Source organism: Aphidius gifuensis, linkage group LG3 (assembly GCF_014905175.1).
Source record: "Aphidius gifuensis isolate YNYX2018 linkage group LG3, ASM1490517v1, whole genome shotgun sequence".
NCBI classification, from domain to species: Eukaryota; Metazoa; Arthropoda; class Insecta; order Hymenoptera; family Braconidae; genus Aphidius; species Aphidius gifuensis.
In genome coordinates, this window is record NC_057790.1 from 14,292,400 (window position 1) to 14,316,903 (window position 24,504).

Here is a 24,504-nt window from a genome sequence, read left to right on the forward strand (position 1 = left end):
ACGATAGTCAACATCCCCAGCACTCCATAAAATTCCATGCACATTCGTCACATTTTTTCAATAGTCTTCCAATACTCATTCGTTAAATTTTCTTTTCCACATGGTGCAGCAAAAATGATAGTTTCACTTGCTAGCTTTGAGTTTGCATTATTAATTGCAAGTTCTTTGATAATAAAAATTGAATCATTGAATCCTTGAAAATCAACAAAAATGGCCATGTTAATTTTTTCAACTGCGATCTTGACTGTCGAGTTCGTTTTTCACAACTGGCAAAATATATATGGTTCTGAGTGTTGCCTGATGCTAGCTCCCCCACTACAATTTTCAAAATCAACCTTCCCCTTCTATAAAATTTTCTTATTATCTAATTTTTCGACTACATCGGAAATTCGTTTGTACATAGTTTCCAGTGTGCTAACTCTAGATTCTATGAGTTGAAAAAAATTTTTGCTCTGATAAATTGAATCTGCATCAACATTTATAGAATGTTCATTTTTATGATCGTGAAAAGCTGATTCGAGTCCGCCAATCATAATGCTATTATTTTCACAACTATCTTTCAATGATGCAGTCTGATGATATATCACTCGCGTTTCTTCTTGAATCATTTCGCGAACAATTTTAACTGACGCAGCATCGTTTGCATTTAGCGGATCTCCGACATTACACAAACGTTTATGGTTTATATCATATTGTTTATCCTTTGTTAGCTTAAAGCCCTCACCCGTCGGACCTCGAACACCAACACTATTTATTGTATTACTTTTAACTATACTTTTTGGCAGTTGACGACCGAAAACATCTACAGTCATCTTGCCTGAATGACAAAATCTCTACTGTGAGAAAAACAAAATTTCAAGTCTATTTAACCATTTTAAATCAAAATAATAATTGAGTTTTTTAATTTAAATCATATTCAAAATGGCCGATATTTCAAACATGTAAATATAGTAACTTACCACATTATCGATAAACAAAATGGCTGACATATAGAATCAAATTCAAATATATAGATATATCAACTCCCTACGTTATCGATATACAAAATGGCCGACTTTTGAATATATAGATATACCAACTCTCCACGTTACCAATATACAAAATGGCTGACATACTAACATAGAGGGGGAATTTAATCGGAGCCTGGTGGGGGTTTAATTGGGCCGGAGTGGGGGTTTGATATCAAACTGTCCCAGGATCCGCCTTGCTTCACTACTCACGTTTTATTATCCAATTTTATTTTCATAATTTTTTTTTCGTCTTTTTTCTAATTATTTTTGCCGTGTCACGAAGTTACAGCTTGTGTTCACGGTGTAAAAAAAAAAATTGGGATGAAAGAGAGAAATACTTTAAATAATAACACAATTGTTTATCATTCAACAAAATGATCGAGTTTATTATCACTTCAAGTAATGTCGCGCTTACATTTCACTTATAACAATTTTCCGATACTCTGTTGTACTTAAGGTAGATGATTTGTATGTTACAATTGTTCCAGGGGTTCTCTAGATCACTCAAGTGGTTCAAATATGAATCAAAACATGTCATCATTATGGGTAAAAGATCATCTAGGCCCTAATTATTCAATTTCCTTTTTTTTAGATTGGTACCAATCGATTCTGACGCACGTGATGTTTATGCTGCGTATATTGGATAATATCACATTAAGAAGCCACGTAGGAAACGACATCGAAATGACATCACATTAACACTAAATTGACAGTTTATTGGAACCAAGAATTATTTGGAATAACAAATTGATTCAAATAAATAATGCACTGTCAACAATCATTTTAGTTTCGAAGAACATTTTGAATAAAATTTTTTTTATGCTCTTTCATTCATTATCTTATAGTATTGGTTTTGTAATTTGGGTGTCTTTATTTTTACTTAAATAAAACTAGTAAAAGTTGTGGAATAATCTGTAATGTCTTATGACCAGAGCCGGGAAGTTCGTCTGTTATTTCAGTTTGCCGTAAATACCATGGCATTATGATGAAATATAGTTAAAAAAAAAGACGATCTGAACCTCGTACATGGACAAAAAGGCCTCGAAAAATGGCTTTATTGGCCTCTTAAAAATGGCCTTATGTTTTTGGCCTCTTTTGGCAATTTTTTCCATGTACAAGGTTCATGGAAAATCGTCTTTTTTTTCCACTATAATTCACCATGTTGCCATGGTATTTACGGCAAACTGAAATGGCAGACGAACTTCCCGGCTCTGCTTATGACTAGCTATATTTTCTATAGTTTCCAAAGATTCCCAGAGTCAGCCATACAAGCTGCTAACGCGATTTCTGCCAAATGTGTTTCTCGGTGGGGTGGACATGCAATTTTGTGAAATTCTTCGAGGGCCGTTTTTAATTCTCTCCCTGCCTCAATGGGTTTTTCTTCCTCCATTAAAGCAAATCCTCTTGAATATTTAGCAATGCAGTTGTGAAGGTTTCTAAATTGGTGTTTGAGATTGATTTTTTTTTTACAAACCATACATTTGACTAAGTGTTTCGAATTCTCAAGAGCTTCTAGAAGACCTGGGCAATCTCTTGTTGTACACCTAACAAGTTTAAATTTAATGAAATATCAACAATATTCAAAATAACGACAATACGACGTTAATACCTGAACCGTGTTTTATAATTGATAAGATTGTCAAAGCTTGGCCAGTCTTCAATGCAGGCCAGACAACTGCATTTGAACCAGTATCTGCCTTCAAGTGATTGTTGACGGTCCTTCAATGATCTCTTTGTGAATATTGGCCCATAATTTTCAGCGACAGTTTCACCAGGATTAAGCGGGCGAGTAGCACAGATAACAATGTCACGTCCAGTAAAATATCTGGTTAATAAAAATAATCACAAAAATTTACTGAGAAATTTATCCATCGGAAGGGCTCACCTTGTCACAGCGGGATAACAATCATGATTGAATCGTGCACAATTAATATAGAGTGCCACTCCAATGTAAACAACTTTACTTTTTTGGAATCTATGTTCGTTACTAATTCGCGTCTCACTTATTTCATGAGCATTGAATTGCAAAAGTTGAAGATTTCTTAATAACACAACAGCAACTGCAAGATTCTCATTGCTTAGTGTATCTAAAATATTCATTAAACTTCAAATTAAAATATACATTAATGTACGTATTTATAGAATAGTTTTTCCAAGTACCTTTGACACTTGACGATCCGTTGAAAAAATCAACTGTTTGCAGACATCTCAGTAAAAACGCTGCCATTAAAGTTCTTTCAAAAAAATCAAAAGCCGATCTGCTAGAATCATGGGTCACTAAATTATATGGTGTTGAATCATACTCAATAATTTGATTTAAGATATTCGATGTATCATGTTCATTTGCTGTTACACTCTCATTAAGGTTTTTTTTACGAATACGATGTTTCATTGATTCACTCATGCTTTTTTCTGTCTCATCTTTTTTATCATTATTAGATAAATTATCAGTGTTTTCAAATTTCTCGTACATTTTCTTACAATAATCTAGGCCTCTTTCAGTTACCATTCTAAGTGCAAGGATACTTAGAATACTCATACCAGATCCTAAATAAATAAATAATCAATTGATTAGTAAGATATTCGATTCAAAATCAGGTTAACTAAGTTTCCCTGACTGAACAGTGCAACCTTCTGTGAACTATCAAATTTCTTTCATGTTGATAATTATGAGAAGGAAAAACGTTTAGTAAATAGGAAGCTATGAATAAACCTGAATCCAACCACTGCACTAAGAAAAAAAGTTGATACAGATAGAGCAAACATAAAACAACTGAGCCCCTCTCAAAATGCCTCACCCGGGATTATAATAGAAAGTACTATTTTTTTATAGTTCTTAAGGATACAAGAATACGTTTTCGTTGTTTTTTGAAAATTTCGATTATTTCAATTGTTATTAATAAATGAATTTTTTGCCAGTGTTATAAAAAAAAAATCAGTTCTATTAATCTGCTGTAAGGAATTGAATAATTTTCATACAGTATATAAAAAAGAGACCGGTCTTTTCAAAGAAATTAAAATATAAAATTTAATTCAAAAATGAGCATAAATTATTAATAATTTTTATAAACAAATGAAGATTGAACTTTTCACGTTAAAAAAACTCATTAACATTAAGATTTAAAGAAGTTATCAATATATTTCCAGTGCGTCGAGCAACAGTTAGTAAGAAAATTACTGCGCGTAAAGCTTTAACGGCGGCTTTCAATTTGTTGTTGAATTAATATCTCAATGAGTAATCAATGAAAATACCCAAAAATTCGCATAAAACTTCTTGATATACTGCTCAACAATATTGTCACTGACAAGTTACTCGATTTTGAAATTTCTTCGACTCTTTATTTATTTGAAGTTAGACAAATTGATTTTTCCATCGGCACAATACAATAAATAAAAAAAGTTAAACATCATAAATAAATAAGTTTTTTAATATCACTATTGCCATTGCTAGCCTATAATGAAGCTACAGTCAGATTTTCAGGTCAATTTATTAATTTTTAAAGGAGTTATCACGAGTTATATGTTTAAAAAAAAGTATTTTTTTTTCAAAAAAAAAAACCTTTGTTTTTATTTTTTATTGCATTAACTAATTATTATAAAAAAAAATTTATTTGAATAAAAATGTATATTTTTTAATTTTAATTTATTGCACCCAAATCCCCAATTGTCGCGTGACGCACTGGAAAAATATTGATAACTTTTTTAAATCTTAATGTTAATTAGTTTTTTTAACGTGAAAAGTTGCGTAACAAAATGGAGAACAAAAAAAGTAAAAATTAAAACAATGTAAAAAAAGAGGGAGAAAGTATTAGAATCTTCATTTGTTTATAAAAATTATTAATAATTTATGCTAATTTTTGAATTAAATTTTATATTTTAATTTCTTTGAAAAGACCGGTTTCTTTTTTATATACTGTATGAAAATTGTGAAAATTATTCAATTTCTTACAGCAGATTAATAGAACTGATTTTTTTTTTATAACACTGGCAAAAAATTCATTTATTAATAACAATTAAAATAATCGAAATTTTCAAAAAACAACGAAAACGTATTCTTGTATTCTTAAGAACTATAAAAAAATAGTACTTATTATTATAATCCCGGGTATGGCATTTTGAGGGGGGCTCAGTTTTATTTTTGCTTATAAGCAATCATCTCTTGAAAATTTAATGTTTATACTTTTCTATTTTTAGAAAATTTCTTTTTTTAATTTGCAAAGATTGACTTTTTCTTTAAATAAATAAACAATAATTTCAACAGAGCATAAACTTGAAACTATTATTATTTCTGATTCAACTGGTTTAGAAAAAAGCGTCAACCCAGGTAGGAAGTGACGACGGGCACAAGCCTGGGAAAAGCCTGATTACCCGGTTCTCGGGCCTGTGTCAGGCCTGTGACACAAGCCTGTGTCAAGTCTGGAATGTTCACGATGTATTTACTGGTGTCGGACTAGTGTATCAGGCTTGGCACAGGCTTGTGTTCCCAGGCTTGACACAGTCTTGTGTTCCCAGGCTTGACACCGGCTTGCAAAAAAAATTATAAAAAAATATAAATAAACAATTATTATTAATTTATTAATTTGACATTATTATTTTTTACGCGATACAATTTGAATTATCGATGATTATATGAACGAAAATAAACGGCGTAACGGGGGATCGATCCTAGGTCTCTCACGTGGAACTCCAATGCTCTATCAAGTCGACCACGGGGGATTCATGAAAGAGTCAGTCAAAATTTTTTATATGAATGAATTTATTCGAGAGTCAATACACAGTCCTTGTAAAAGCCTGGCACGATAGTCAAAACCTAATAATTTTTATTTAAAATGTCTATTTACAATTTATAGATCTAATTAATTAATTGTTTTTTTTAATCGAATATATGCACAAGTCAAGTCCCGTGTGAGGCTTGGTAAAACGGAAAACGGCACAACATCGTGTGAGGCCGGGGAAAACAAAAAAAACAGGCTTGACACCGGCTTGGACTATTGAGGCCTGTGTGAGGCCGGTTGAAAACAACGGGGACAGTCTTGTGTCAAGCCTGTGTTAACAAGGCTCGTATGAGGCCGGGGAAAACAAAAAACACAGGCTTGACACCGGCTTGAATTATTGAGGCCTGTGTGAGGCCGGTTAAAGACAACGGGGACAGTCTTGTGTCAAGCCTGTGTTAACGAGGCTCGTGTGAGGCCGGGGAAAACAAAAAACACAGGCTTGACACCGGCTTGAATTATTAAGGCTTGTGTTAGGCCGGTTAAAGACAACGGGGACAGTCTTGTGTCAAGCATGTGTTAACGAGGCTCGTGTAAGGCCGGAGAAAACAATGGGCACAAGCTTGTGTCAAGCCTGTGCTCCCCAGGCTCGATACACGACCCTCGCACAAGCCTGGCACAGTTGTTCAAGCCCGAGAACTCCTACCTGGGAAACAACTTTGTTTAAATAAAATCACATCCTGCTCTACTCAAATAGTTTGTTAACTTCAAATACCAACTGATTACGAATGAAAATAGCAATAAATATTTAAAAAGAAATTTTTTTTTTTTGATTTATAGAGTTTTCTTATAGTCTACCATCATGGTACCAGTACTTGGTCAGCGCCGAGAAATCAGACACTTCTTTTAATTTAACGAGATCTAATGAGATTTAACGCTTCGCACGCACTGTTTTTCTGTAATTTGGATATTTGAGAAATTCTACCAATTCGAGAATCGAGAATTCGACTATCTTCTAAAATTTTTCCAGATTTTTTCCGCTATTATTTTAGCTACCATTTTAGGAAAAATTTTACATTTATATTGTTTTTTTTTCATAAATTATTTACGTCGTTATGCGCTAAATTAACGAATTTTCGTATACTATATTTTTTATTCATGAAAAGCTCAGCATTTCAAAAAAAATTATTTTTGGAGAAAAAAGACCCATATAAACCACTAACAATTTGATTTTACCAATAAAAATGCAATTTTTGGCAACTTGAAAATCTGAGAAAAAACCACATAGAATACGTTGAAATCGAGTTGGGATTTTTGTCAAATTTTATAGGATCATCGGATGTTTTGTAAAAACCGACAAAAATAGTAAAATTTTCAATTTTTTTTTTTGAATAGTTTTTTTCACTCTAACTACTACTTTATATACACGTTGGATACAGTTCATGTTCAAAAGACTAGTAGCTATGTTATGAGTAATTGCTATGAATTAACAAAATGATTTATTTAAAAAAAAATTGAAAAAAAAAAATTCCCGTCATAATTTTTTTAGATGTATTTCATTTTCCATTAATATTTATGATTATATTTTTCGAATAATAACTACAACATGCCAACATGCATATAACAATTTTTGAAAGAATTGAATCTGGCTATAAACGATTAATTTTGTTATTAGAGGTGAACATACACTATATTTTTACTAAATATTGAATATTATAATAGATATTTTTAATACAGTATAATCTCTCTATAGTGACATTCTCTGTAGTAACATCGAGCGTGAGCGTAGGAGAATTTTTTCCCTCACTCCAGAATGTCTCTACCTGTGTTGGTGTATATAAAAAAGAGTTCGCTTGTCTGTTTCTTTACTAACAATGAACAAATAGTTCTTTGAAAATAAGTATCACAATCATTCTCTCTCGTTGTCATTTTTCATTGAACAATTTCATAGAAAAAGTAATTCACATTTATTTTTTGCTGATATTTATTAATAATTTTAAAAAAATTTCAACACTGTTCACACGAATAAAAAACAATTTCTTAAAAAGATAGAGTCATCTGCAATCGCCGTTAAAGTAAAATTCATTTCTGTAAGACATTAATTGCTGAGTATTTTTGCTTACTTAATAAATCTTAACATGAAAGATACTTTTGTATGATAAAATACTATAAGTGTGTAATAAAAATTTAAAAAATTAAGGTAGTACCTCTGCGATAATCGAAATAAAAAGTCTAGGAAAGAGCGTAGTGTTAATTGCAACAAAAATTCTATATTGGAGCCCGAAATTTTTGTCTGATACTGTTCAAATCCCAGATAAATGTGTACTCGTGTTTGTGTGAATCAGTGTAAATGCTTGTTGTGACAGCTGTTCATTTAGTTGTATATTGAGGTTATCAATATTGGAATATGCATTTATGTATTCATTAAATTTGTTGAAATAATTAATTTGTTTAAAAATAATTGGTAATTTTAATTCAATAAAATTATAGTTTATTGTAAATTGTAAAAAACAAAAAATTAATTCAATTAATAATCAATATATAAAATCAAATTGAATTAAATTAAAATCAATAGTCAATGACAACTGACGAGCTATGGAAAATACAATATAAAAAAAAAAAAACGAAAAAAAACCGTGCACATTAATTATTACTTTCTTGGTAAAAAAAATTCAAAGTTTCCAATTCTTTCCTAAATTTTATGAATCAAGTATTATCTATATATTGTTTTTATATTCATCATGTGACAGCAGAATAACAACACTGAACAAGACAAAATAAATAAATAATCTGTCAAAAACACACAGCCATATATCATAGGATACACCATACTATTTATTTTGTCCGTCCGATAGCGCTAGTTTAAGGCCCTGTATTATCGATATTTTAAGATTCACCATTATTTTAAAAATTGTTAAAAATTCACACACTGTTTCAGTCTCAAATAATGTGTGAATTTCTTGTTCGACACACTGATTCGTACACGGAGAAAAATAATTAGCAAAATTTATAAAATAAAAAGTAGAAATTATGTTTTTATTAGGAATGGAGGGATTCATACGGTAAAAGGGTAGGAATTACTTTTAAAAAATGTTGAAGCAAGAGAACTGCAGTTTCATATTTTTAATGAGTAAAACTTATGATTTTTTTAAGTCAGAGATGTTCTTATTGTTTTGTGATGTAAACATTATATTTTATTCATGTTGAAATTCTTTTTACTTGGATTTCGTGTAAGATTAGTATATATTTTTATAAAGCCATAGTTAACGTGAAAAAAAAGTAACTTTTATATTTATCGAATGTAAGGATTTGTTTTACCTATTTTTTTGTAAGATTTGTATTTTTTATAAATAAATACATAGTGAACGTAAAAAAAAAGTAAAGTCTATGTGATGCAATGGCATTTACGAATTTTTTTTTTTTTTTTTTTTTTCGACATGGCAACCGCCCGGACTCGAACCCCTGTACCCTGAACGCTACCTAATTCTACTTATTACTAAACGCGTACTTTAACCGACCTAACCACGAACGGAACATGAGGATAGAAGATTTTTATTCTACTTGAATTGACCCGATGCTAAAAGCTTGCGTGGAACTTTTTTAATGATAATAGAAGAAATAAATTGTGGCGAATGGCTTAGTAAGTAATAGAAGATAACAAAACAATAACATGTATTTTAAATTTTTAAAAATATAAATACGGAATTTAATTTTTGAAAAAATAAATTGTCCAAGAAAAAGCAGTAGCTAAGGGAAAGACGTAGCTAAGAAATGAATGTAGCTTACCACTTAGATTTTTTGGCAACCATAATTCCTTAGCTCCATCTTTTCCTTAGCTACTGGTTGTCCTCGGACATTTGTATTTATTTAATAGATAAAATACATGCAATTTTATTTAAGAAAAATAAAAAAAACCAAGGATAAGCAGTAGCTAAGGAAAAGATGTAGCTAAGGAATTGAGGCTGCCAAAGAATTATGTTTCAAGGAAATAATTCCCTAGTCACATTAATTCCTTAGCTACATCTTTTCTTTAGCTACTGCGTTTCCTTAGCCATTTTTTATTTATTTTATAAATAAAATACATGTAAATTTATTTTTCAAAAATACAAATGTCCAAGGAAGAGCAGTAGCTAAGGAAAAGATGTAGCTAAGGAATTGAGGCTGCCAAAAAATTATGTTTTAAGGAAATAATTCCTTAGTCACATTAATTCCTTAGCTACATTTTTTCCTCAGCTACTGCTTTTCCTTGGACATTTTTCATTTATTTTATAAATAAAATACATGTAAATTTATTTTTTAAAAATACAAATTTCCAAGGAAAAGCAGTAGCTAAGGAAAAGATGTAGCTAAGGAATTGAGGCTGCCAAAGAATTATGTTTCAAGAAAATAATTCCTTAGTCACATTAATTCCTTAGCTACATCTTTTCCCTAGCTACTGCTTTTCCTTGGACATTTTTTTTTTTTTTAAATTGAAAATACTTGTATTTTATTTATTCAATATATAAAAATATCCAAGGACAAGCAGTAGCTAAGTAATCATGGTTGCCAAAAAAATTAAATGGTAAGCTACATTCGTTCCTTAGCTACGTCTTCTCCTTAGCTACTGCTTTTCCTTGGTTTTTTTTATTTTTTAAAAATAAAATTGCATGTATTTCATCCAGCAAAAATATAAAAATGTCCAAGGACAAGCAGTAGCTAAGGAAAAGATGGAGCTAAGGAATTATGGTTGCCAAAAAAATTAAATGGTAAGCTACATTCATTCTTTAGCTACTGCTTGTCAATCAGCTAGCTAAGGACTCGTTGTTGCTCTACACAAAAATCGTATATTAATCATTCATATTTAAATAATATACGTAATTAATTTACTATCAATAATAATGTATAGATATGTTTATTTTAATGAAATCTTTCCGATAATTAATTTTTTTTTTTCGAAAACCGTTGATGAGAGAGAAAAAAAACCCTTAAAGCCGTCACTAGATTTTTTTGAGGTGCATAATTTGAGCCTAACACGAACTCCCTATCTTGATTATAACAAAAGTTATGGCTCGCCGAAAAAAAACTGAAAAACGGCGCAATGAATAACTCAACGCGAAATCAAAAGAGAGACTTCGTATAAGACTTATATTATGCGTCTCAAAAAACTCTATCGCCCGCAATATGGGTTTTTTCCTCTATCTATTATAGTTTTTGAGAAAAAAAAAAAAAACTTCAAAATTTGACAAAAAATTCGGATATTTAATTTTTTTGCTCGAAAACTGTTATTGAGAGAAAAAAAAACCCCCAATGCCATCACTAGATTTTTTTAAGGCGCATAATTTGAGCCTAATACGAACTTCCTATCTTGATTATAACAAAAGTTATGACTCGTCGAAAAAAAAATCAAAAAAACGGATCAAAAAATGTCATCATAGAGTTGAAATAAAATGTTTATAAGGCTCCAAAAAAAGCCTTGATTCGAGTGATGTTATTGTTGACAAACCATTAAATTATATTTCAGCAATAATTTAAAATAATCATGGCCCTAGCCAGTATTGAAAATTTTTAATTTTCAACGGGTAACGCGGGCTACACGCCCCAACAAACGTTACCAGAACTTTTTTATTGTATGTATTTTAATTTTTGTTTTAAGATAAATAAAATTTGTTAGTTGTAAAACAAATAGGGCTTCATGCGGTACGAGACGAGACGAGATTCAACGAGTCTCGGTATCGGTCTCGCTCGTTTGCACCAAGTCTCAGTCTCCCTTTCGGTCTCGTCTCGTCTCGCAAGTATCGCTGGGTCTCGCTTTTATACTAATATTTTTTCGTTAAGTAAAATATAAAAGAATGGAAACCAATTGGTTTATTTAAATGATTGAATAATACATATATAAATATTTTATTAAAAATTCATATAAAATAAAAACAATTAATATTATATTATTTAATATTTTAAAATAAATATTGAATTATTTTAATTAATATTTTATATCAATAAAATTGATAAATTAAATCATACAAAATTATAACATAATTTAATAATTTTTAGGATATTTAAAATAATTTTTCCGAAAAAATATAAAAAGAAAAAATGTTCAAAGTTGAAACTTCAAATTTTAAAAATCAATGAAGTAGTTGGACAAACGTCTTTGGAAATTCCATAAACAAATAATAGATTTTTTTCTTTCTTTCTCTTCATTGATATGTATTTTTCCCTTTCCACGAAGTAAAATACTGCTTTTAAAATATCAGATACAAAAAATATCAGTTTAGGAAATCATAATTGGCGTAACTTTACAATTTTCATAGGTACATAAGGCTTGTAGATATCTCGTTGTGACTGTAGCGTCTATGTCTTACTGTGCAGTATTTTACTGCATAACAGTTCTTCTTTTCAATACGATCCGTTACGAGTAAAAAAAAAAAAATAATTCGATCTAAAATTTTCAGTCTCGCGATACCGGCGAAACTTTCAGTCGTTACTCTCGGTCTCGGTACCGCATGAAGCCCTAAAAACAAACTTAATTAGTAGTTAAATGATTTTTATTGAACAGCACAAAAATTTTTACTGTCATAACTCAAATTTACAAAATTTTTATCCTGGGCACGTAGAAAGATATTTTAAGGATATAAAATTTGTCCAATAAAATATAATTAAATAATTTTTTAATTACAAGACTTTGTAAATTTAATATATCTCGGCCAACTTTTACTTTAAATTTACAAAAAACACATGGATATCATAATCTTGCGATGGCCGCGCAGGTTAACATATGCGTTTAGAAATTAGAAAATAGTAGGTTTAAAAATAGTTATAGGTTTTTCAGGATAGGTGGGCATTTAAATAGACAAAAATATAATAAAGAATAATTAACAATAAAAAATATAATGTTTTTTTTTCATTAAGGCGACATGAAACGCGATTCTGCCTCATCTCGGGGTGCCGTGCGCTCCATCTATAGGTCCCCAGTGGCATCACTGGAGCCCTATACTTCGATCGGAAAGACGAGTCTTACCGATCGGTTAAGAGACAACTTAAGATTTAATGAAAGAGCGATTTCTCTCTTTATTTTTATTGTAAACAAACATTACTGTTTACAATGAATTATCAAAATTATTATCTGTTATTATTAACAACAATATAATAATAAAGCATATGAATTTTGTTTATATGCGACAAGTTAATTTAATTAATATTATTAATTAAATAAAATAATTATTAATATTATTATATTAATATATTGAATCATTAATTCTTTTTCGAATCCAAAATTTGCAAGACACTAAATTCTGTGTTTTCCACAGTTATTATTGATTACCAATAATTATATTGAGCCATTGATTCTTGTTCGAATCTTAAATTTACAAGATACTAAATTCTGTGTTTTCCACAGTAATTTTTTCTCAATAATAATTATATTGATTCATTGATTCTTTTCCGAATCTCAAATATAACAACATGTCTAATTCTGTGTTTACCACAGTTATTATTTATCAATAATAATTATATCAATAATTTAACTGAATGATTCTTTTTCGAATCTCAAATACTACGACTTGCATAATTCTGTGTTTACCACAGTTATTATTTATCCATAATAATTATATCAATAATTTAATTGAATGATTCTTTTCCGAATCTCAAATACTACGACATGCATAATTCTGTGTTTACCACAGTTATTATTTATCAATAATAATACGCCTTTCCAGTAACTCTCGTGGCGCCACCGGTGGCTGAAAATAATACAAGCGTTAGTGCTCCGAGGTCTAAAGAGGCCATAAGCCCATATAAACATATGTAAAATTTTAAATAAACAATTACTAAAAAAAAAAAGTTTTATTAATTTTTTTGCCAAAGATTCAAATTTTCTTGTCTGGTCTTGATTCTGTGAGCCTTACTGGCTGTAATTCGTAATTGACAAGACATCAATACAATTTTTATTCGCATTGTTTTATCATCAATAATACTATTAAATGCATGATACGGTGTAGATATTATGTATTCTGTGTTGATAAACTTATACAATTCAATTATTAACTCTTCTATTTTTTTTCAAAAGTTCTAACTTTTCTTTTTCTTGTGCATTTTCAATGCAGCTCTGCTTTTACCATTCTTGATAGTGCACTATTTTTTCAGTAAGCTGATCAGCATGTTTTACATTAAAAAATTTAAAACCTTCCAGTGGTATATCAGTATTATTATCATCATCATCATCATCTTTTTTTTTCATTGATTTAATGATTCCTTTACTATATTGTTCCAATTGAATTTCTGGTGGCTTATTCCATATCATTGGTAAATCAATTTTTAATCTTGTGTTTTTTTCATTTACATCAACATAAATTGTTGCTGTACGTTTACAATATCCATTGCCAGCTTTGCAACTACATATTGTATTAATAATCTTGCTATTTTTTTCAACTTTTAATGAAATTATTTTGAAAATTTGATGCAATAATTTTTTTTATTATGATAAATATAATACATACTCATAAAAGAAAAAAAAAAACAAACAGTTATAATATACTTGTACAATTGGATAATACAAGTTATTATTTTTTTTTGCTATATATATATAGCAATGAATACATATATATAACGTGTAAACTGTGTACCAATTCTTTACCTTTATTTAACGGTTTTTTACGAAGGATTTGGACATAAATTGCTTGGAAATGAGCTTTCAATATTGTACTTATCATTAGTATTTTTTTTTTTTTTTTTAGATAACTTTTTAATTAATAAATTTGCATTTGATAACCGGCTGATTAACATGTAAATCATATGTTGTTGCTTACCCAGAGTCACACATTTGTTCGGATTACAACCATCAGGGTGTGCGCGCATCGTCGTTTCGAGATACTGGAAAGGCGTATTATAAAAATAATAATGTCAATCTATCAACTCATAGACTGACGTTATTTTAAATTATTTTTCTTCACAAACTCATTATACTTCTAATGAATGAATTGATGTTTTTTCATGTAACTTAGTTTCTAATCGTTTGATATGATGTATACATGAATTTTCAGTTATATTCTCAATATTATAAGTACAATTATTATAACTAAAATTACCATTAGCTTTTAATATTGATAATTCATCATCCACAACTGATGATTGAACCAAAACAACCATGATATATTTAAAATAATGATGTTAACACTCAATATTTATGTCCAACTAAACCAATCACCAACTAATCTATCCAATACCTTTTGTTCCAATGGATAAATGAATTTTTTCTTATAAATTGTCATAATAAATATGTTTTCCAAATTGATCAATACAATCTGACAACTTATATTTTTCCACAACATAACCTATAACATATCAAGTATTTTTTGTTAATTTTTTGTATTAACTGATGACATTACTGATCCATTTATACTATTATTTAACTTATCTATTTATGCAATTTATTTGATTTATTAATATTTCAATGTTGTATATATGCTGTTGTTGATGTACTGATAATTGAATAACAACATCTTGACACCAAATACAATGACACAATAATAATGACACTTCAGATTGATTTGATTGTTCCATCAGGTTAATGTTTTAAATATATACTCCAATGACGCTTTTATTATTAATTAGTTTTTAATTTATATCAAATATATATTGCTTTTAATTGTTTTATTATATTGGAGAAGTATGAACATGTATCTCTGCTTGGTGCAGCGTTGTGTCGGTTGTGTCAGTTGGACGGCCATCTTGACAGGTTAAAAAGAGACAGAAAGCACAATTACCCAATCACGCATGCGTGAAAAAATAAAACTCATTGTTAAAATTTAGACACTTTTGATTTTTTTAAAGACAAATATATTTATTGAATAAGAAAAAAAATATTAATTTAATTCCTCCTATTGTTTTGGAGGATATGAGCGGTTCAAAATAAATCTTTTTTCACTGTATTTGACGTTTCTAATACTCGAATCAAGATTTATTTTTTCTTCCAACCAAACTTTTTTTTTACTTCTTTCGAATGTTTTGTTTTCCTAGACAAAAAGTACTATTTGTAACGAGATGGAGTTGGTATAACACAAATTTATGCTACTGCATCTTTAACTGCGCACATGAGTCCGATGACGCTCGAACTTGTACGAGCGCCACCGAAGCAAAATTGAGAATCTACGGAGACACCAATGCTCCGTCTCTTCGGTCACTGGCCTCGGCACACACTACTTGCAAAAAGTTAAATGCAAAGAGAAATCAAATTGATATTGAAATTTCAATATTAAATTTCAATATCATATTCATAACGTGCAAAATCGTATTTATTCAATTAAGAATAATATTGTCAATAATACACACAAGCAAAGTGTTTTAATATAGAAACCAACAATTAATATATCATTCAAAGTTCTCCAATATCACCTGGTGCACATGGTGAAGCTATTGGTGAACAACATCACATATATTAATCATTTAACACCAACAAATTGTTTAATCAATAATCTTGAGAGCTACAACAATATCATCAACTGGTATTTATTGCTGATTGATCAACAGCAATAGATGAATAATACAATCAATTGGCTTTTGGGGAGACGTGAAGGCAACCTGGTAGCGTCATCAACCTGGCATTACATCAGCCGACTCATATACGGCGTCACTTAGGGAGTCATCATCAGCGTCATCAACAACATCAACTGGTATCTGTATGTGTGTGTATTGGTATGAAAGTATGAATACGAATTTGAGACATATCGAGAATAACATTAAAGTATACTGGTGTTAAACATTAACTTGCTTTCATTAATTATTATTATTCACCTAACCTCATTTCAGGTGTCAATTTAAAATTTGAATGTAATCTGGTGGTAAAATTTGAATATAAAATCAAAATTCAAATGGTATAAAAACCACCGGTTACATATTTAACCGAATTTTTTGTCTTAATTTCAACAAAAAATTTTAACAGGGCAGTGTTAACAAATTTAATAAAATAAATTAAAGTAATGTTTAAAAAGAGAATCATGAAAATAAAATAATATTGTCGTGTAATTATTAAAATTAATTATTAATTGAAGAAAAAATAAAAATAATTATTTCACCGAGAAAAATAAAAGGTAAAATTTACAAAAAAAAAAAAGTAAAATTTACCTTTTTTGAGATAAAACGAGGGACGCCAAGAGACAAAAGGTAAAATTTACCAAAAAAAAATGTTATAAGATTGAAGCTGTAGTTTACCTATGGACAGTGTTGAATTTACATTTAATTTTTGTTATCGCTTCCATTACTCCGAAAAAAGGTAAAATTTACCTTTTAAGGCGTTAAAGTTGTTTTTACATTTTTAATTAGTAAAGTTTGTGTTACTTTCTTAGTAGGTAAAACTTACTAATTTTTAATGTTAAAAATGCAAAATAAAATTGTTAATACAACAGGATATTTAGTTTACATTAGTATTTTTTAAAAATAAAATAACATGTATTTTATCTATTTAATAAATAAAAATGTCCAAGGAAAAGCAGTAGCTAAGGAAAAGATGTAGCTAAGGAATTAAGGTTGCCAAAAAGTTATTTTCTTGAAACATAATTCTTTGGCAACCTCAATTCCTTAGCTACAACTTTTCCTTAGATACTGCTTTTTCTTGGACATTTGTATTTTTTAAAAATGAATTTACATGCATTTTATTTATAAAATGAATAAAAAATGTCGAAGGAAAAGCAGTAGCTAAGGAAAAGATGTAGCTAAGGGATTAATGTTACTAAGGAATTATTTCCTTGAAACATAATTTTTTGGCAACATTAATTCCTTAGCCACTTTAATTCCTTAGCTACTGCTTTTCCTTGGACATTTGTATTTTCAAAAAATAAATTTACATGTATTTTATTTATAAAATGAATAAAAAATGTTAAAGGAAAAGCAATAGCTAAGGAAAAGCAGTAGCTAAGGAATTAATGTGACTAAGGAATTATTTCCTTGAAACATAATTTTTTGACAACAATAATTCCTTAGCTACTGCTTTTCCTTGGACATTTGTATTTTTAAAAAATAAATTTACATGTATTTTATTTATAAAATAAATAAAAAATGTCCAAGGAAAAGCAGTAGTTAAGGAAAAGATGTAGCTAAGGAATTAATGTGACTAAGGAATTATGTTCTTGAAACATAATTTTTTGGCAACATTAATTCCTTAGTCACATTAATTTCTTAGCTACTGCTTTTCCTTGGACATTTTTTATTTATTTTATAAATAAAATACATGTAAATTTATTTTTCAAAAATACAAATGTCCAAGAAAAAGCAGTAGATAAGGAAAAGATGTAGCTAAGGAATTGAGGTTGCCAAAGAATTATGTTTCAAGAAAATAATGTTGCTAAAAATATAATTTTTTGGCAACCTTAATTCCTTAGCTACATCTTTTCTTCAGCTACTGCTTTTCCTTAGTCACATCTTTTCCTTAGCTACATCTTTTCCTTAGACATTTTTATTTTTCAAAAATAAAATAACATGTATCTTATCTATTTAATAAATAAAAATCCCAAAGAAAAGCAGTAGCTAAGGAAAAGATGTAGCTATGGAATTGAGGTTGTCAAAGAATTATGTTTTAAGGAAATATATTTGCTTGAAAAATTATTCTTTGGCAACCTCAATTAGTCAATTCCTTAGCTACATCTTTTCCTTAGCTTTAGCTTATCCCTGAAATTTTTATTTATCAAATAAATTACATGTATTTCGTTTGTTAAATCAATAAATGTCTAAAGTAAACTTCAAGGTTCCTAGATTTCTATTTTTTTAACAAATAAAATACACGCAATTTATTTTCATTTTCGTTACTAATTTGAGTGGCAACTTTCACCCGAAATAAATGTAAACGTAAAAATACAATTTCATGAGGTTAAATTTACAACTTTTCTGGTAAATTCTAAATTTTCTATAGTAAGTCTTACTTTTTCATTTTGTTAAAAATATATTACAATCTAATCAGGCGAAATTAACCTCTGTAAATGCACAAGTTACCTTTCAAAAATGTAAAACAAAATTCATTATTTTATTAGGTAAAATTTGCATGATTAGAGGTAAATTTCGCCTGATTAATTTGTCATATATTTTTTACAAAATAAAAGAGTAAGATTTGCTCTCAAAAAATTAAAGATTGATCTCATAAATTGTAAAATTAACCGAATAAAATATTTTTTTTAGTCTTACCTTTTTTGGATAAAAGTTGCATTTTTTTGCCTGGCGTCCCCCAATCGTACACAAAAAAGGTAAAATCTACCGATTATTTTTCTCCGTGTACTATGTCGGAAGCGCCATTTTTATCAACTGAATTGATGCGGATTGGGAACATTTTTCTCAATAGTGTAACGAAAAAAAAATTACAGAAAAATCCTGACGCTCGATTAGCTTTAAAATCTTCACCTGATCAAGTACGTTCACGGCAATATCGTGCTAGACAACATGCAAAAAAATTACATCGAAATACGTTCACAGCAATATCATCCTAGACAACGATAATTTATAACAAAATAATTTATGTAAATACAAAATTTTATACTCATTTTTTATTATTGTATAATTTAAAATAATATAAATAAAATTACATATCACAAAGTATATCTTAAATTTCTAACATAATTACCGTATTAATTTAATATATAAATTTTACTAGTTAATAAGATAAACAATATTATGAACACTGACGTGATATAAATGGTCAATATCAACAGAAAAATCAATGAGAGAAACTCATAGCTTCATTACCGCAATCACTCCAAAAGAAGTTTTACTTCCCCCGCGCGTACTGGCAACACGCATAATTTGAAGAAAAAAATTTTTTTTTGTTTGTTCATGAAAAATACTATCCGCACGAAAAAAGTTTACTGAAAAGAGTTATAGAATTTCGGGAAACAAATATTTTAAACCTAATATGGAACCTCTGCGATTACTTTATTTTGAGCTTGTGCCTTTTTCATTTTTTCGGCAAGGTATAACTCGTGATGGAATGGTGTTAGAGACTTCGTATTAAGCTTAAAACATGCGTACTCAAAAAATCTATCGGCTTTCCGAAATAATTTTAATCTATAAATCACATTTTTTATAAAAAATTGCAAAAAAACGGTTTTTTTTTTTTTTTAAATTAGTTTAGTTAAATAAATAAACTGAACAGATAATGCCTTTTCTTATAAGGGGCAATAGAATGTCAAAAGGTGCATTGTTCAAGCCTAATACAAAGTCTCTATTACAATTTGATCAAAAGTTATTGCTTGCCTAGTTTTCTAGTAATTTTTAAAATACGCTTTAACTTTTGACGCAATCGTTCCAACAATTCTAACAAAGAAGTGACGTTACCAAAGACCTATACGGATATATCCGATCGGTAATTTAAATCCTAAGGATTTTTTCTCTACGTTTCGCACAGTTTTACTGTTATAAGGAAAGTATGAATCATAGAAATAGATTTGGACTATTTTTTTCAAATTCATTTTTCCGCAGTTTACCGACAAAATTTTAAAATTTATTTGAAAAACTTCATTAGTGCATTTTGCACGATATTATTTAAAAAATAATTCTATTACTATAATAACAAAAGAAATGCAATTATAACAATTAATAAATGACAATTATTTTATATACTTTTTTTTCAGCATTTAACTGACTGTTATTTCTAAATTTATTGAAAATTTTATTCGTGCATTTTGCACGACATTATAATTATTATCCTATCATAAAAACGACAAACATCATCGGTCTTCCGGACATTTGATTGGTCATTGTTTTTTTCTCACATATGAATTTATTTTATCTTTTTCTCCAAAAGCACCAATTTTTAAAATTCACCAATCCTGTATTTTAATTAGTGAATTGGTGAATTTAATGGTATATGACCCCATTTTGCATATGTCATGCAAACTTGAGGAAAGAACAGTGGTGTCGAACAAATAATTCTTAAAAAAGAAGAATTAAAACATAGCTTATCTGGCCCCTCATGTCCTACGTTGTTGCAAACTGGATCTTTACAGACTGCGCATGCGCTAAAATAAATAGAATAAAAAAAAAATACACAAAAGAAAACACAGGTGCTCGGAAAAAGCTGCGCGTCATGAAATTGTGACCCATTTTTTTTATTTTATGTCTCGATTTTCTGAAACAGCATGTAACTGCACTCGACAATCGCATCAAGGAAAAACTGAATAACCCAAAAATTTGAAATGCAAAATAGTATGGAATATTATCGGGGCTATACTATTACGGATGACAAACAAGAAGTTTTCCTGTTTGCTGGCGATGAATCACTTGAAATTCTAAAACGTGCTGTTTGTATACAAATTGATGAAAATTTCAAAGTGATTCCTCGCTACGAAAAAAATCATTTTTTTGACGCAAAGCAGCTTTATATAGTTTGTGTTAAATTGTCAGACGAGCTAAATAATATTCTTAATATCGAAATAAATAGTTGAGTCCACAGTTAGCTTCACACTAACTAAATTTGGTGATCATTTTTATAGAGTGAAACGATCCTAGCAGCTTGTGCATTATGTAATGGTGCGAAAACAGCTGTATATAAATTTATTTTGGATTCTTTAAAACAATTAACACAAGGGCTAACCAACCTTAAAACGGTTACATCAGATTTTGAAAAAGCGGAAATTAGGGCTATTACGGAATTGTGTCCAAATATCCGTATCATCGGATGTTCTTTTCGCTCATCACATATAAGTACCAGAGTGCATTCGTTTATTCACGGTTTTTTTTCCGCTTTAGGGCTCCAACTCACGACAAGCAACATTTCGCTTGTAAACATGGCTGATAAAATTCTCAGTGATCTGAGCATGCGCAACAGATGAAATTACTAGGAAAATCACGTCAAATTAGATGAAATTTTATTTAGGAAAATCCACGCTCAAACACTTAGGAAAGCATTCACTTAGTTTTATGGAGAATTAGGACTCGTCACTGCCATAAATTCGAACAACTTGAATACGAATGCTTTTTGAAATGGAACTGGTAAAATTCGTTACCAAACGAATGACTTCCGGCCAATGTCGATCTGTTCCACGGATTTATCCGTTTTGATCATTGAATGGAAATCTGATCATTTGAATGGAAATGATTTTGACGGTGATTTTGGAATGAATAATTAGACGACACTCTACTCAACCTGAAAAAAAAGTAATACTTAATATTTTAAATTTTTATAAATCTCTGGCCTTGTCTCTGGCTATAGTGATGTATCATAGTAACTTTTAACATTATTATGATTTTCATTTTTTTCGTCGCCATTTTGAAGGTAATGGAAACGAAGTCTACATTACTTGTAGGACCTACTGGTAAATCTTACCAGTAACGTACCGGTATATACGTAGTAAGGCATACCGAGAAAATTTACCAGTAATCTACTGGTAGATTACTCTTAAAAAAAAACTTATTCCTTATTTAAGCTTATTTTTGCCGGCATTGCAGAGTGGATAAGAATCCACGAATAATAGTGATCAATAATGATAATAAATTCGTATTCGCAATTATCTAGAATATAACAAAACGATGGAGCCGCGAATTTCCAGGCCAAAAATATTGGACAAACAATAAAAAAAAAATTAAAAAAAAAAGCAGCTCAAAAAAAAATTGCGGCTGAAAAAGAAAAAAAAGAAAAAAAACAATCAGCCAAAATTATCAAGTCCAAAGGTTGTCCCCACGAAGGGCATTATTATGGCCTGAAAATAGTATTTCTTCCACCAGAGAAATTCCAAGAAGGACAACTCCGTTATGGATGGAGTATAACGTTGCCGAATATTCAAATTTAATAAACTTTTTGAATTACCTCCAAAACTGAGTTAATCGTAGTAAGCAAGCGAGTGTGTTTGGAACAAAAACAATGACTAACAACCCAGTGGAGTCATACAATAAAGAAATTAGATTAACACTGGGTTGTCCGAATTCGTTTGTGATGGAATACCTAGGTATATAATTACATTACATATGCGTGGAAAAAGCTCCCACAGAGGCCCATTCAGGGGTCTGTTCAGAAAGTTTCATTTTTTCGGATCTTCAAGATGGTAGACGTAAGTGCCTATCTAAATTGCTGGGCTAAATCAACGCCATCTTAGATATCCAAAAGAATAAGACTTTTTGGGCTCAAACTCACGACAAACAACATTTCGCTTGTAAACATGGCTGACATAATTCTGAGTGGTCTGAGCATGCGCAACACATAAAATTACTAGGAAAAAGTCACCAACTAGGTAATTAGTTTTATGGAGGAATGGAAGTTTACAAGTTCGAACCCAATTGCGCATGTTCAATGCGTTTTCGAAATGTGATTGGAGTTTGATCCCCGGTGAAATGATCATTTATTCATATTTTCAAGATGGCAGACGTCTGTACTGAGCAAAATCACCACTATCTTAAAGATCCGAATAAATAATTCTTATCTTTTACAGTATAACAGTAGCTGAATTTCTATTCGACTTCCTCTGACGATCAAGCAGCAATCTTAAAAGAACGCAAAAAAAAGAAGGAAAGATCACAGGAAAAAAAATTTTCGACAGCATCGCTGCAAAATTGGCTGTAGACTCTGAAGAAGATTCGGATGAAGAATATACAGGTAATAATAAAAATATTAATAATAATAACAATTTTCGCTGTCTTCGTTATTTTTTCTAAGTTTCTGTTCATAAATTTAACAGAAGTGGTCAATGCCCATTAAATTTTTCAAAATTACCGATTTAAAAAAAAAATTTCTAATTTTAAAAAACCAAGAAACCTGGAGCGTCTCCAGTAGTGCCCACTCTTTGTGCAGTCTAAATTTCAAGAGATTCTCTAGATTAGTTTTCAAAAAAATTGGGTTCGAAATTTCCAATAGTGGCAATGCAGAATCAAGTATCATGTCGCCTTAAGCCAGATCTTAATTTAACGTGAGTGAATTAAAGTGACATAAAGTGGATATTACACACAATTCTACCATTGGACTGGACAATTTTTTGTCTAGACCAGCTGTTTATTGGCAACTTTTTACCACTAGCTTTGTCATGAAACTGTTAATTTTACCATCAACACTTGCTTTTTCTTGTAAATCCATTTACTTGTAAGTATATTAACCTCAACAGTTACGTTTCTTAGCACACAAGTCATGTTTTTTGGAAACGCTTGTATTTCCTTCTTTATGGTTTTTAAGAATTTGGTTTGATCTTTTCTATTATAAACTTTATCAATATTGAATGGTTTCTCTCATGATGACATGCCACATAGCCCACGTGTTATATGCGCTGACTGGTCGAATTCCAGTGGACATCTTGAGCAGTACGTACCACTTGTCGTCTTCATTCAGACGATTATTTAGGTAAACTTCCTCGCATATCATGGGATACCACTGATCGCATTATCCATCACACTAAATCCAATTTACAACTTTTTTTTTTGGAATAAAACAATTTAAAAATAAACACTCATTTTTAGCTTATTATTGTCATATTTGTTGGAATAATCGTGGCCTTGTTTTTGGACTTTCAAAATCATCTGCATATTAGTCATTGTCATTTATGTAGTGGTTTACTTGATTGAAACGTAACAATACGCTCATGATACCATCTTGCTCATCAGTATCACCATGTTGACCCTAGTAGAAATAATCTCTCCGGATTTTCTCCGGATTTCTCCAGATTTTTCCAGATCTCTCCGGATTTACTCCGGATTTCTCCGAATTTTCTACGTAATTGAGACATCCAGAGATATTCACGGAGTAATCTCCAGACTATTTCTATAATATCTCCGGATTTTTTCCGGAATTTTGACTTAAAAAAACAAACACAGAAAAATGGAAAAATTATAAGAAAAAGTAGAAATGA

General features: G+C 29.9%; 1 protein-coding gene across 1 annotated transcript in view; it reads right to left on the minus strand.

Moving 5' to 3' along the window:
• Positions 1 to 1,376: 1,376 nt before the first annotated feature.
• LOC122852022 (SET and MYND domain-containing protein DDB_G0273589-like) overlaps positions 1,377 to 24,504 on the minus strand; it is a 58,160-nt gene continuing 35,032 nt past the window's right edge. The window contains exons 7-10 of the mRNA XM_044151573.1: positions 3,171 to 3,557; positions 2,896 to 3,097; positions 2,620 to 2,835; positions 1,377 to 2,554 (exon numbers count right to left, since the gene is read on the minus strand). Coding sequence (XP_044007508.1) covers positions 2,245 to 2,554; positions 2,620 to 2,835; positions 2,896 to 3,097; positions 3,171 to 3,557 — 1,115 coding nt within the window. The 3' untranslated portion in view covers positions 1,377 to 2,244. The remainder of the gene's footprint in view (positions 2,555 to 2,619; positions 2,836 to 2,895; positions 3,098 to 3,170; positions 3,558 to 24,504) is intronic.